The following is a 12,615-nucleotide window of genomic DNA, read 5'->3' on the forward strand; positions in this document are numbered from 1 at the left end:
ATAAGCGAGATATGAGAATGAGAATGATGAATAAATACTAAATAAATGGAATAATAGTGGAACCAGTAAACAGGTGCTGTAGAGACAGTGATTACTGGGTTATTGGCCAGAACTGAACCTGACACTGTGGGTCAGTAGTCGGCTGTTCATCAGAGAGATGGCCTGTGGGTAGAAACTGTTCCTGAATCTGTGGGTTTTGGCGTACAGTGCTCTGTAGCGCCCACCAGAGGGCAGAAGCTGGAAAAGATTGATTCAGGGGTGAGAAGGGTCTGCAGTGATGGTTCCTGCCCGTTTCCTGACTCTGGATGTGTATAAGTAATGGACGGAGGGCAGGTTGGCACCGATGATCTTTTCAATATAACGTTGACTACTTAAAAAGCACTTAAAAGTTGACCCAGCTTGTTTGGTCAATTTAATAATTAAAAAAAGTAATTTTGCCATGTTTGTATTTAATTAACAGCCGTTTTATTAATCTTTTACCTCTGTAAAAATGTTTTTTGTATGCTACCTACATGTGCCATCTACTGCAGACAGAGCGCGGTTGCCGTTGACCTCTCAAATCAACATTCACACACTGTTATGCACTGATTTTAGGATGTTGACATGTGGGCTAATTTAAATGATTATTTGAACCATTAATGCCAAGGGACTGGTGTTTGCTTTAGCTATATGTTACAAGTGTACATCAGACACTGCCTCTGCAAAAAATAAGTACTCCACTACATTGATTTGATGTTTTATTGTACATTAAACTATCCAACAATACAGGCTTACAAGTACAGTTGAAATGATTAGACACTTAAACACTTGATAGACAGAACTGTGTTGATCGTTTCTAGTTTCTAAAATATTAGTTTTTTTTCTCCATTGACAAGTTTCACTTTTAATACTTTAAGTAAGCTAAGACATCCTGATGTTAGGTAGCCTACTTAATACTTTTACTTAAGTAAGATTTAATGCAGAACTTGTAATTGTAACATAGTATTTTACAGGGTCGGCCTAGTATTAGTACTTTTACTTAAATTACTTTTTCCACCACTGACACTACCGTACCATTCATTCACATAGATTGTATCAATCTGCACTCCAGTGTATAGGGGGCAGTAATGTAGCTGTAAGTTGGATGGTAACCGCACTTTAACAAAAGCAAGAAAGGTAACGTGTGACGAAACAGGAAGTCCTCACATTTAACAAACACACCACGGATGTATAATAACAACGGGAGGCTAACAATCAAAGAGGAAGAGAGAAGCCTAATGTTTTGACGTTTTTTAAGAGGTTAAAATATATTTTGGTAACATTATAGATTGTACTTGTCAGATAGCGTCGGAGAATCAGTAACGTTACGGAATGTCAGTCAGTTATTTGTATTTTTAATTCCTTTAAGCCAGTGTCAATGCTAGTGCTCACACGCCAAACTAATAAACGTTACTATACTAGCTAAAATTTGCCACTTTAATACGGCTTCATATTCTTAGAGTTGCATGTATTATATTGTAAATACCGCTCAATTAACATATGATATAGCCTAGCCATTCTTTCCAACTAATGACCAATATCAGTTAACGTTATTGAAATGCCATTAATTAAGTCATTTGTTCGTCTCCTCGCTGTTTTTTTCTTTCACTTAAGAGCCGTGAAGGTTGTTTGTGTTAATATGTACAAGTTTATTTTTTTAAATGTTCAGAATCTTGCTGTCTTTAATTTGACTGACAGCGCAAACGCCCCACGTGCACGACTCGTTCGGACGTGGGACCTTAGGACTTTGCTGATAAACTGTATCAGCTAACGTTATTGAAGTCAGTTATACTAGATAATACATTATGTAATACGGGATTGAAGTTACAACTCTACAAAGATCTGTATAAAATATTTACCATGTGATTGAAACTGCTCAATAAATGTGACTTATCAGATGAAATGATAAATTTGCAATGGTGAAACAAAGGTGTTCATAATGTCTCCTCTCTTCCCTCAAAGTTAATACGATGGATAACATGGTGACAGACAACAGGGATGAACCACAGACGGACTTCATCTACTGTTGTGGAGCCATCACAGAGATTCTTAAATTTGGCTCCTGTCAGTTACACTCTGGGCACAAGGTGCTTTTTCTTATTATTCCAGGTGAGATGAACTAATTATTTTGTATTCATAAGTGTGCACCGCTTAAAGTAGGGGTGTCCAAACTTTTTTTTACTGAGGGCCACTCACAGGAGAGCCTCACTTCTAATGGACTAAAATTAGCAAAATTAATCAAAAGAAGGTAAATTATCACGCATGCGCATAAATGCGTATCTGAAAACCCAGCTTTCTCCCGCACGATTGGTCTACCCTGCTCGGAAAACTTGACGGCCACGCATTACAACGACAGCTTTTTTCTTTTTTCTTTTTATACAAAAGGACTATACGCCAGTATGTAAATACAAAAGTAATTCCAGAGGTGCTATATATATATAAATATATTGACATTTTTTGTAGGCTAGACCTTTTGTGCTCAACATGTAATCTACACTTTTAGTATAGTATATTTATTATTTTCTTATTAAAGATATTAAATTAAGACTGGTCACTGATCCAAAACTGTGACCGACACGGTGTACCAAGCATAGACGAGATTATATTAAGTGATCAACTGGTTGGAGATTTTTATTGTCGATTACGCCGGCTATATTACAGATGTTTACGGGGGCCAATCCAAAATATAAAGGAGTTGTACATTAACACCCCCTTGGATTACATGTGGATGGGAATTCTTTTTGACCGATGGAAAGTCAAAGCATTTAAAAAAAAACAAAATAACATTTGCAAGACAAATACTGGGCGCAGGCCAGTAAAAATAAATTCCAGCACCACATACCAAAATCAGGTTTTATTGTATTGTAACATGTTACACACTACAACCTCAGAAAATCAGCCAAACCGCATTTTTACGCGGGGAGGACGGGGGGCATTTATTTAGCTGCATAAATTGTTGCAAAAAGTCACAAATATCTTAGCTCCTTTATATTTTTGGATTGGCCGCCACGTAAACACCTCGTAATTCATAGCCCGGCGTAAATGATAAATTAAAAAAAAAAAACGATTATTATTATGATCACTTAAATAATCATCTCTATGCTTGGTACACAGATGTCGGTACACAGTTTGGGACAGTGACCAGTCTTAATTTAATATCTTTATTAAAAATATAATATATCTGAAGTACTAAAAAGTGTAGATTACATGTTGACACTTGTGACAGTCTAGCCAACACAAAAAAGCTAATGTATATTTTATATATATTATATATATAAAATTATAATATATATATATACACACCACAACAAACACACACACACACCACATACACACACACACACCACACACTATATATATTCTGTCATCCACCTCTGGTATATGCATACTGGCGATATAATTGTTCTTGGTATAAAATGAGAAAAAAAAAAAAAGCTGTCCGTTAATGCTTGGCCGTCAAGTTTCCGACGCATGCGTAGTACCAATAGTGCAGGAGAAGAACTGGGTTTTCAGCCACGTATTTATAGCACAGGCGTGTCATCGTGCGCATGCGCAAAACGTTGTGGCAGCAGGACGGATCGTGTACCGACAAATACAACAAAGCCTACATCACAGATTTCCATTAATGGGTTTTAGTTAACGCAACAGACTCAGATTCAAACACATTAAAATGGCTTTTAAGTAATTTTGTTACAAAAACTCAGCTCCGTCACAATACACTCAACACATGCAATTTAGTAATAATCATTGACACTTGATGTTTTAGGTTTTAAGTCTTCGATTTGCTGCACAACTGTGTTCCTGGATATGCGTTAAAGTTGAATTCCTGCATTTTCTTTGGGCACATTATTCCTGCAACGTTTTATGAACTGAGAAAGGTTTTCCGTGTCGGGCAATCAGTTGAGCTACCTCGTAACTGGCTATTGTGACATTTCCGTGTGTTTTGTTATAAAATATAATTAAAAATATTGTTGAGTTTGCAATAGTGTTAATTTTGTCGCTTATTTTTCATTAAGTCTTAGTCTTGTGCCAAATGTCCTTGTTAGATTTAGTCATATTTAGTCATTCACATATTTTTGTTAGTCAAGTTTTAGTCTACTTTTTAGTCAAAAGAGAACTCAGGTATCTTAGTTAAGTTCAAGTCAAAACCTTTTATTCTTTTTTTAAAATAAATTATTTCTGAGATTATTTCTGATAACCATTTCAGTCAAATAGTATTTCACCCATCTCAAATATTGGTTAAATTTCACAATTCCCTGACAAAAACGCGTTGTTAAACGCATCTTGTTTTATATCAAGCCTCTTCCTTCATGCAAATACAATTGTACACATGGCAGGGGCACATCGCTCTGCGCTGTAGTGGCTTCTCCAGCAGGCTAAACCAGGCTTCCTTCCTCCCTCCCTGGGGCACATCGCTAAGCTCTGCAGCGGCTTCTTCAGCAGTATGAACCGGGCTTCCTCCCTCCCCCGCCCGGGCCACATTGCTACCTGGATGTGTGACGGGTAGATAAAAAAAGGGGACACGGCAAATCTCTAGATGAACCAAAGCCTGATTGAACTGCGCTTAATGGGGGGAAAAAATACTGGGAACCAAGCGATTGGCCTGTTTGGAACAGGCCCACGCTTCAAACGGGCACTGCAGTAGTTCTGTCTCATGATGAAAAAGTAGAGACGATTGTAGACGAAAATGAAGAGAGATTTTATCTTAGTTTTTTTTTTTAGGCAAAGCATTTTAGTCTTGTCTTTTTTTGTCAACAATAATGCATGTTAATTTAGTCTTAGTCAGCTATTTTGGACATTGGTGCAGTCTCGTCAGTGTCTTGTCTTCATCATGAAAAAAAAGGTCGTTGACAAACATAATTACTCTGGTCTCGTCTGACGAAATTAACATTAGTTTGCAAGCTAGCTGCCATTTGCTTAACTTTTTTTTCTCATTCGGCACCAATGTAAATCAAGCACTGCCCCACTTCTATGAGGAAGTATTTTAAATTTTCCCACCATGTCTGAAATTTTCTGCACTGTCTTGGGTTCTGCCATTTTTGTTCCCCTGTTACTACATTTTTCTTTGATTGCTCTTTTTTGTGGAGAAGCTGCCTTGTTCAAGACACTACCTCCACCAGGTGTGAAAACTTGGAATTGCAATACAGTCAAAAGCAAGTTTATGAGGTCATAAGGAGCAAGATTCCAGATCCGCCCATCTGAGCTTTTATTATCTCAAAGGCAGAGCAGGATACCCTGGGCTCGGTTTACACCTATTGCCATTTCTAGCAACTGGGGGACCATAGGCAGGCTAGTTGAACGCATATGATTGTTAAAAAACCTTCATGCCGTGGGACCTTTAACAAGCTCCTCCTAGAGATTTCATCCAATCAACTTCAAATTTGGTCTGTGCCATCTTAAGACAGTAAAAATGAACATTTATTAAAAGAAAAACGTTTGGTCATAGGGCATGGCCGTGGCGGGGCAACCATTTTGTGTGTTTCGCGATCAAAACAGGAAATGGGTGTAACTTGAGTGTAAGTTGTGTGATTTTCTCTAAACCTTTCAGGATTTATTAGAGTCCAACCCTGAGGACATGTAAATGCCGATATTCACTCCAAGTCATAGCACCCCCTAGTGGCAACAGGAAGTAGGCCTAAAAGATAAGGACAAACTCCTCTAGAGATTTCATCCAATGGACTTCAATTTTGGTCTGTACCATCTCAACACCTTTAAAGATGAGAAGTTATTAAAAGAAAAACTTATGGTATGGATGTGGCATTTTGAGCATTTATTGATGAACAAAGAAGTTGTTTTTTGTACTTTTGTGTACATTGTCCAAATTGGCCAAATCTTTTTACAAGAGTCCAGGCCTAAGGACATTTGTATGCCAAAATTGACTTTTGGTCATAGCGCCCCCTGCTGGCAACAGGAAATTAGCCTTATGTGACAAACATCGAGACGGGTATGGCTGCAGCCTGGAGCATCCCATCTCGTCCGTCCCGTCTCATCCCGTCCCGTCTCATACGGAGGTGTGTCCAACGGTAAAACCAGAGGGTCAAAATTACGATATCGAGACCCCCCCCCTCCCCGAACATGTTCAATGGAGTCACGGGTAATTCGTGACCACATTTGTTGCAATCAATTTGAAAAACGTAAAAAAACTGTTAAAGTAACCATTTGCCCTACATAGTTTGCTCATTCTGAATTTATGCTTGTGTTGTTCCATATTAACGTGGCTACATCTGATAAACCTGCATCAGCGACGCAGCCGATTCTGCGACTAACGGCAGGATCTCCTGAGGAGGGATAACAATCCACGATCTGCACACACAACAACAAGACTACGAAAATAAACATGTTACACTCTTTCCAAGACTTTTTAATTGTATATTCTATATTGTTTTCACACTTCACTGGGACATTGCTGCAAATAACTGCTTATCAGCATGGCGAGAGCATTCGACTGTAGCTCTACAGTCGCTGCCTCGGCTGTCGGCTCTCTGGGACCCGGGGCAGAATGCTGTCGGGTCTCTGGGACCCGGGGCAGAATGCGGTCGGGTCTCTGGGACCCGGGGCAGAATGCGGTTGTAGTTTTCTACTACCGCGGCATCGGCCTTCGGGTCTCTGGGACCCGTCCTGCATTCGACTGCGTATCTCTGCTGCCCCGGTCTTGGGCCAGGATGCGATTGTATTTTTCTTCCACAGCGGTTCTATCGGATTTGTGTGTGATGTATGAAAGGGGGAAAGAAATTAAAACCAAACCTAAATTAAATCAAAGTTGCAGCTATAGAAGGATTTTTTAGTTGCCTATCATCTGCATTTTTTATAGACGAAACACGTATTTTAAGTGTTTTTATTCATCAGTATGATAGTCTGCATTTATCTTATGTACAGTTTAGTTTAAATTGCGTGTACCTAAACAGTACGGCAATCATGCATATGAAAAAAATACTTTCAATATTTTTTGTTTTTTAATTTAACAGTAACGGCAACACACAAAATAATAAAATAATTAAATATTTAGTGTTTTTTTTTCAAGTACCCAGATAGCTCAGGTGTAGAGCGGGTGCCCATAATTAGATGTTAGCTCCTCGATGCAGCGGTTCTAGTTCGAGTCCGACCTGCGACCCGTACTGCAAGTCTCTTCGATCTCTCTTGGTGGTTTTTTTTTTAACTAAACGTTAAAACCAAATATTAAAAGTATTTTATTCATTAGCATGATAGTGACGCAGGTTTATTTATTCCAGACGATAGTCTGCGATTTATCTTGTCAACAGAACCATCCATCTGGAAAATTATTCGCGATTTCGCATTTTTGACCCTCTGGATTTACCGTTGGACACACCTCCGTATGAGACGGGACCGGATGAGACGGGACGGACGAGATGGGATGCTGCAGGCTGCAGCCATATACTCTTGCAAACATCATCCGATTTACATGAAACTGTGTGGTCTGAGCCACCTTCTATACTGTAACCACGCTTGACCCTTATGCTTTGGCCACGCCCCTTTTACAGCTAATGGCGTAGTGTCTTTTGTGAGCTATCATTGAACTCAGCAGGGTGTTCTCTTTTCATTGGTGACAAATTGCAGTGTCTGAGTGGCTTGCAAATGCACGGTTGCAAGGTGTGCCGTCTGCCCGTAACTCCGATGCGTGCAGAAGAACAAGGGCCCGTTCAACGCTGCTTGCAGCTTTAAGTTTTGTTTGTTTTTCAAAGTCCTCATAGGGGGTTTAACAGATTTGTTTTATATCACATTAGTTTAATCCTCTGTGACCTCCCAAGTGACCATTAATTGGGAAGGAAATAGTTGATAGTGGGGAACTATGCTGATCTTCTGCTGTCTTCCATACAGGTAACCCAGGTGTAGTGGGCTTCTATAGAACCTTCATGCAAACACTTCACAGTATGTTTGAATACCGCTATCCAGTGTGGGCTGTAAGTCATGCTGGTCACTGTGTACCACCAGACTATATGGATATGGTAGAAGGTACGGATTATTCTCAAATTCATTTTTATTTTTACCAATCTAATTACATTGGAAGAGAAATCATGAATTATCATGCTATGTGAAATAGTAAATGTTTATCACATATAACATATTTAGATATTGGGATTTGTTAGCCTAGTAATTCCAGATAATTGAACATGGACACCAAAAAAAAGTATACAGAAATTAGAAATGTTCTGGCCAGACATTCAATTCAATTTTTCTTTTTTCATACAGATGCCTTCTCAGCAGCAGAAGATGACGTGTTTGGCCTTAACGGCCAGATTGAACACAAGCTGTCCTTCCTCAGGCAACATGTTCCCAGAGAAACCAGCCTGGTCCTGGTTGGACACTCCATCGGCTGCTACATTATTCTCAACATGATGAAGCAAAATCCTGAACTCAAGGTTAGTCACTCTCTTATCTCCCAGTTTTATTTTGGGGGGGGGGGCGGCAACAATAAAACATTTAACCCTCTGGGGTCAAGAGTCTAGAAGGATTAGGATAAGGGTTTTAAATCACATTCCCGACATCAAAATACTAAGTGAAGTATAAAGAATAAAACAGCCCCTGCACCAGGGCTGTTGCTAATGTTCTCTCTATCATTCCCACTTTAGTACATTTGCTACATCTAGATACACACCACACAGTTTAGTACATGTGCTACTTCGTGTAACACAATACATATCTCAGTTCTGCTCTGTGGAGCGTTCAGAATGTCGTCCATTTATTCAAAATTCAACGTATTCAAATTAATTATGCTTGAAGCCGCATGACAAATTTGGTTTTTCATGGGTGTTGGCCAGATCCTCTAACAATACTGAAACTAATAGGCAGGAATAAAAAATGAATAAAATGCAATGTTTTATCTCACTGACATAATTGTAAAAAAAATTAGAAATTATCTTGATGGATTTGAAGTGTTCTTTGTAATCTTTTTTTTTTTATTTTTTTATAAAGATTATAAAGGCCATTGCATTGTTTCCCACCATTGAACGCATGGCTCAGACTCCTCAGGGGAAGGTTATGACCCCTGTGCTGTGTCATATGCGTTATGTGGCCTACCTGCCTCTCTTCCTGCTCTCTCTGCTGCCGGAAGAACTTAAAGCCAGCCTGATCAAGCTAGTGTTTGGTGGCATCCGCTCTCTGGACCACACTGTTGTCCAACCTACTGTAGGTCTACTCAGCGGTGACTGTGCAGGTTGGTTATGCTTTGTTCTTTACTACTTTGATGCCCTATAGTGTTCACTTTTTGTTGAGAATGTTACAGTGCCAGCTCTACATTTTTGGCTGCATCGCACCACAGGGCCAGCCCTACAACCTCAAAACTTGGTGCCTCTGTCCATGTGTCACTTTGTCACTGAGTGATAAAGTTCCACCATTATCAGTGGTGAGTAAGTGAGGACATGTGTCAGATGATCTTTCAAAAGGAATAGGCGCGAACATTCGTACAGGGCATTTACTTATGTTACATTCATGTGGTGCTGGAATAATCGGAAAAAAATAGTATATTAAAGCAATATTTCTGTTGTGATTAAACAAACTATATGTTACTTTTAAATGTTTCTGAAACTATTTAATTTTTCATCTGATGATCATAAATGACATGTAATGATTGCCCAGGTCTGATTTTTCTCGCAAACTCATAAAACTATTTACGGCAGGTAGACCGGCTCTACAGTCATACATTCTGATGGGTTACAGATTTTGGTGTAACACCGGAAAAGCTAAGCTAAAGCTAAGTTAGTGTATCCAGCCAGGTAAAGGGTAGCAGGAGATTTCTTTATATAGGCCTAATTGCATTTTTATTTTATTTTAAAAATTATGTTTTGTAGTTATGGCTGATACTGTGGCAGGACCATCACAGAAAAAAAGGACATTAAACAAAGAACAACTAAAATCTAAAAGGTAAAGTGATAGAAGATGGGTGAAAACCCGAATCAATCTTAGTCAGGCTTTCCATGACCGTCATAACCGGTTTAGCTCATGATTAATCTTGCATTGCCAGACCATCCTCCATAGCGCTGCAGAGAAGGGGATGGCTAGTCCACACAGCAGTCCAAGAAGGGAGGAAAAAGTACTCTGGTTTATTTGCATTTCTTTAAACCACTCACAATCGTCTTGGGCGGTGCTAAGCGTCGGACAGAGTCATGATGCCGCTGCAAAATAGCCTCGGGAAGGAACTGGTTTTGGAGGAGCGTGTACATTCAAAGGTTGTTTAAGTCATGCAACAGAAAACTCAGGTTCAACAGATAGTCTAGCTAGCTTTCTCAATTTTCCCTGCAGAGATCTAAGAAGCAGTTAACCAAAGTCCTCATAAATCGGCTGCAGTTTAAAGTTACAACACAAAGAAAGGTAACAAATATCTGTCTGAAATCCCGGAAGTGGAATTTTGTGTATATAGAGTAGCTCATGATGGATCCAAAGTAGGTTAAGTTACCGTATGCAACACTTGCAATGAAACAATATCTGTATTCTCTTATTGTAAATGAATGATTTTCTGTCAGAGCAGAACATGCATGACCTCCTGGTTGTTAGCGCTAACTAACTCAGTAATACAGTGGGCAATAAAGCACCGTAAAGAAAAGACCTTTACGACAGCAGGCATAGTAAAACAGCACCGCTTTTGTCTAAAGCCTGGTAGAATCAACACTAATGGAAAGTTACATATAGCCACTGTAGTGACTATGTCCTATACTTAGCTGCAACTGGTTGCTAATTTAGATTGTTGTTTCTAACGTGTACTAATAAAAAAACAAAAACGATGTCCAGTCCTTTCCAATAGTTTGCTTTTTAAGGCATTTATTTTCTACGTCCTTAAAGTGTCACTTCCAATAAATAAAAAGTTATATGAAGTCCCAATAACAACATAATCCGAGCACAGTTAAAAACTGTTTGCTATTCTTCTTCAATTAACAACTCCTGTTTTGCATCAATACAGGAACTTAAATTAGGCCAATGCCAACCTCAGCCTTGACAACACAAGGCAATATCATGCCCCCTGTGGCTGTAGGAAAACAACCCGTTTGGCTCCTACACACCTGCTCATAATTTCTTCTGGCAGAAGAAAAAGCAATTTTCTAACAATATAGATAATGTACACAAAAACAAACTTAACACAAAATCTACACTTTAGTTTTTAATAACTTATGCAAAATGTTTACTGCATAAACCATATTGAACCCGTATATATTTACACGTATTTACTTTGTAGCCTCACATAAGAGACACATTTTAGTCACAAGTACAACCAGGTACAACCATATTTGTTTTTGTTTGAAGATGAACAGAACGTACAAGTTCCTTTTATCTGGGAAAGTTTCCAGTATTTTTCCAATCATCCAAGATCCACGTGGAGCTGTGCAATCCACAACAACAACAAAACCAATGTGTTGGTCTTTAGACAGGATGAGGAGATGTTTTGTGTCCTCAGGCAAAGCTAATTTATTGAGGCGTCCCCCAACTCTCAGACAGCCATCTTCTAGAACTGGATCCAACTTGTAGATGGTGCTGCCTTTTTTCTCTGATTTTTTAGATGATAATGCAGCCATCTCATCCTGCAATCTCTCTCTCTCTGACAAAAGGAAATTAGTGAGTACTCACCTTCTAAGAGGTCATCCAGTGACAAGTTCTTCCCTTTTGAGTGAAGCTTGAAAAGCTTGCATTTCTTGCTGCACATCCACCATTGGTGCTCCATTAACACTAGTATGTGCAAGCTGCAACTGCTTTCTTTGCCTACTCATCTTCAGAAGGGTTTCTTTCAGTCTGAGGATCCATGCAACTGCAACTTTTAATCTTTGCCAATCAGAGAAATAAGTTATTAGGTGATTGGTGGCATTCAAGGTGTTAATGGTTGCATTAAGCAGCACACTTTGCTTAACCTCTGGATCATCACTTGGGATGCTGAAATCCACAGGCAACCTTGGTTATTCATCTCTGGATCCCATTGAAAAGTTAGGCTTTTAACGCATCTGTGGTTGACCAACTTTTAAGTTTTCATTCCTCTTGAAGCGTCATCTGCAAGGTTTAGTGATGTGGGAATATACAGTAACTCCACTGTGACACGTCAGACTGTGGGTCTGATGAAGATGTTGCTTGGCAATGCAGAGATTGTTTGGCATGGTGACGTCTTCTTCTTTGAAAGGCAGTTTCATTTTTAGTGTCCTTTATGAAGCTGAACCGAGCTATCCATAATTTCAATGGATTTCCTTTCCTCCTTTGACATCTCCTCTTGGTCTTTGGAGGTTACCTCATTGAAGTGTATTGGTTCAGCTCTTCAATTCTGTTGACAATGGTTCTATTAACAGTAACGTCAAGGGTAACCGCTTAAACCTTGCTTGTCACCGTTTCCCTCTAATGGACCCTGAATAACTTGAATTCTACCTTCTGAGATGGAATATACACTCACCTGGATTATTACACATTATTATTATTATACACCTGTTCAATTTCTCATTAATGCAATAATCTAATCAACCAATCACATGGCAGTTGCTTCAATGCATTTAGGGGTGTGGTCTTGGTCAAGACAATCTCCTGAATGTCAGAATGGGAAAGAAAGGTGATTTAAGCAATTAGCCTTGTTGATGCTAGAGGTCAGAGGAGAATGGGCCGACTGATTCAAGC

General features: G+C 39.2%; 1 protein-coding gene across 4 annotated transcripts in view; it reads left to right on the forward strand.

Annotated features, from left to right (window-relative positions):
- The first annotated feature begins 1,155 nt into the window (after nucleotides 1-1,155).
- ldah (lipid droplet associated hydrolase) overlaps nucleotides 1,156-12,615 on the forward strand; it is a 19,231-nt gene continuing 7,771 nt past the window's right edge. The window contains exons 1-5 of one of the 4 annotated variants that reach the window (XM_032499873.1): nucleotides 1,156-1,241; nucleotides 1,982-2,127; nucleotides 7,855-7,989; nucleotides 8,227-8,396; nucleotides 8,950-9,190. In XM_032499873.1, the coding sequence (XP_032355764.1) occupies nucleotides 1,989-2,127; nucleotides 7,855-7,989; nucleotides 8,227-8,396; nucleotides 8,950-9,190 (685 nt within the window). In that variant the 5' untranslated portion in view covers nucleotides 1,156-1,241; nucleotides 1,982-1,988. The other 3 variants (XM_032499872.1, XM_032499875.1, XM_032499874.1) reach the window with 3 other exon arrangements.

The sequence above is a fragment of the Etheostoma spectabile genome, chromosome 20 (genome assembly GCF_008692095.1).
Source record: "Etheostoma spectabile isolate EspeVRDwgs_2016 chromosome 20, UIUC_Espe_1.0, whole genome shotgun sequence".
Classification (NCBI taxonomy): domain Eukaryota; kingdom Metazoa; phylum Chordata; class Actinopteri; order Perciformes; family Percidae; genus Etheostoma; species Etheostoma spectabile.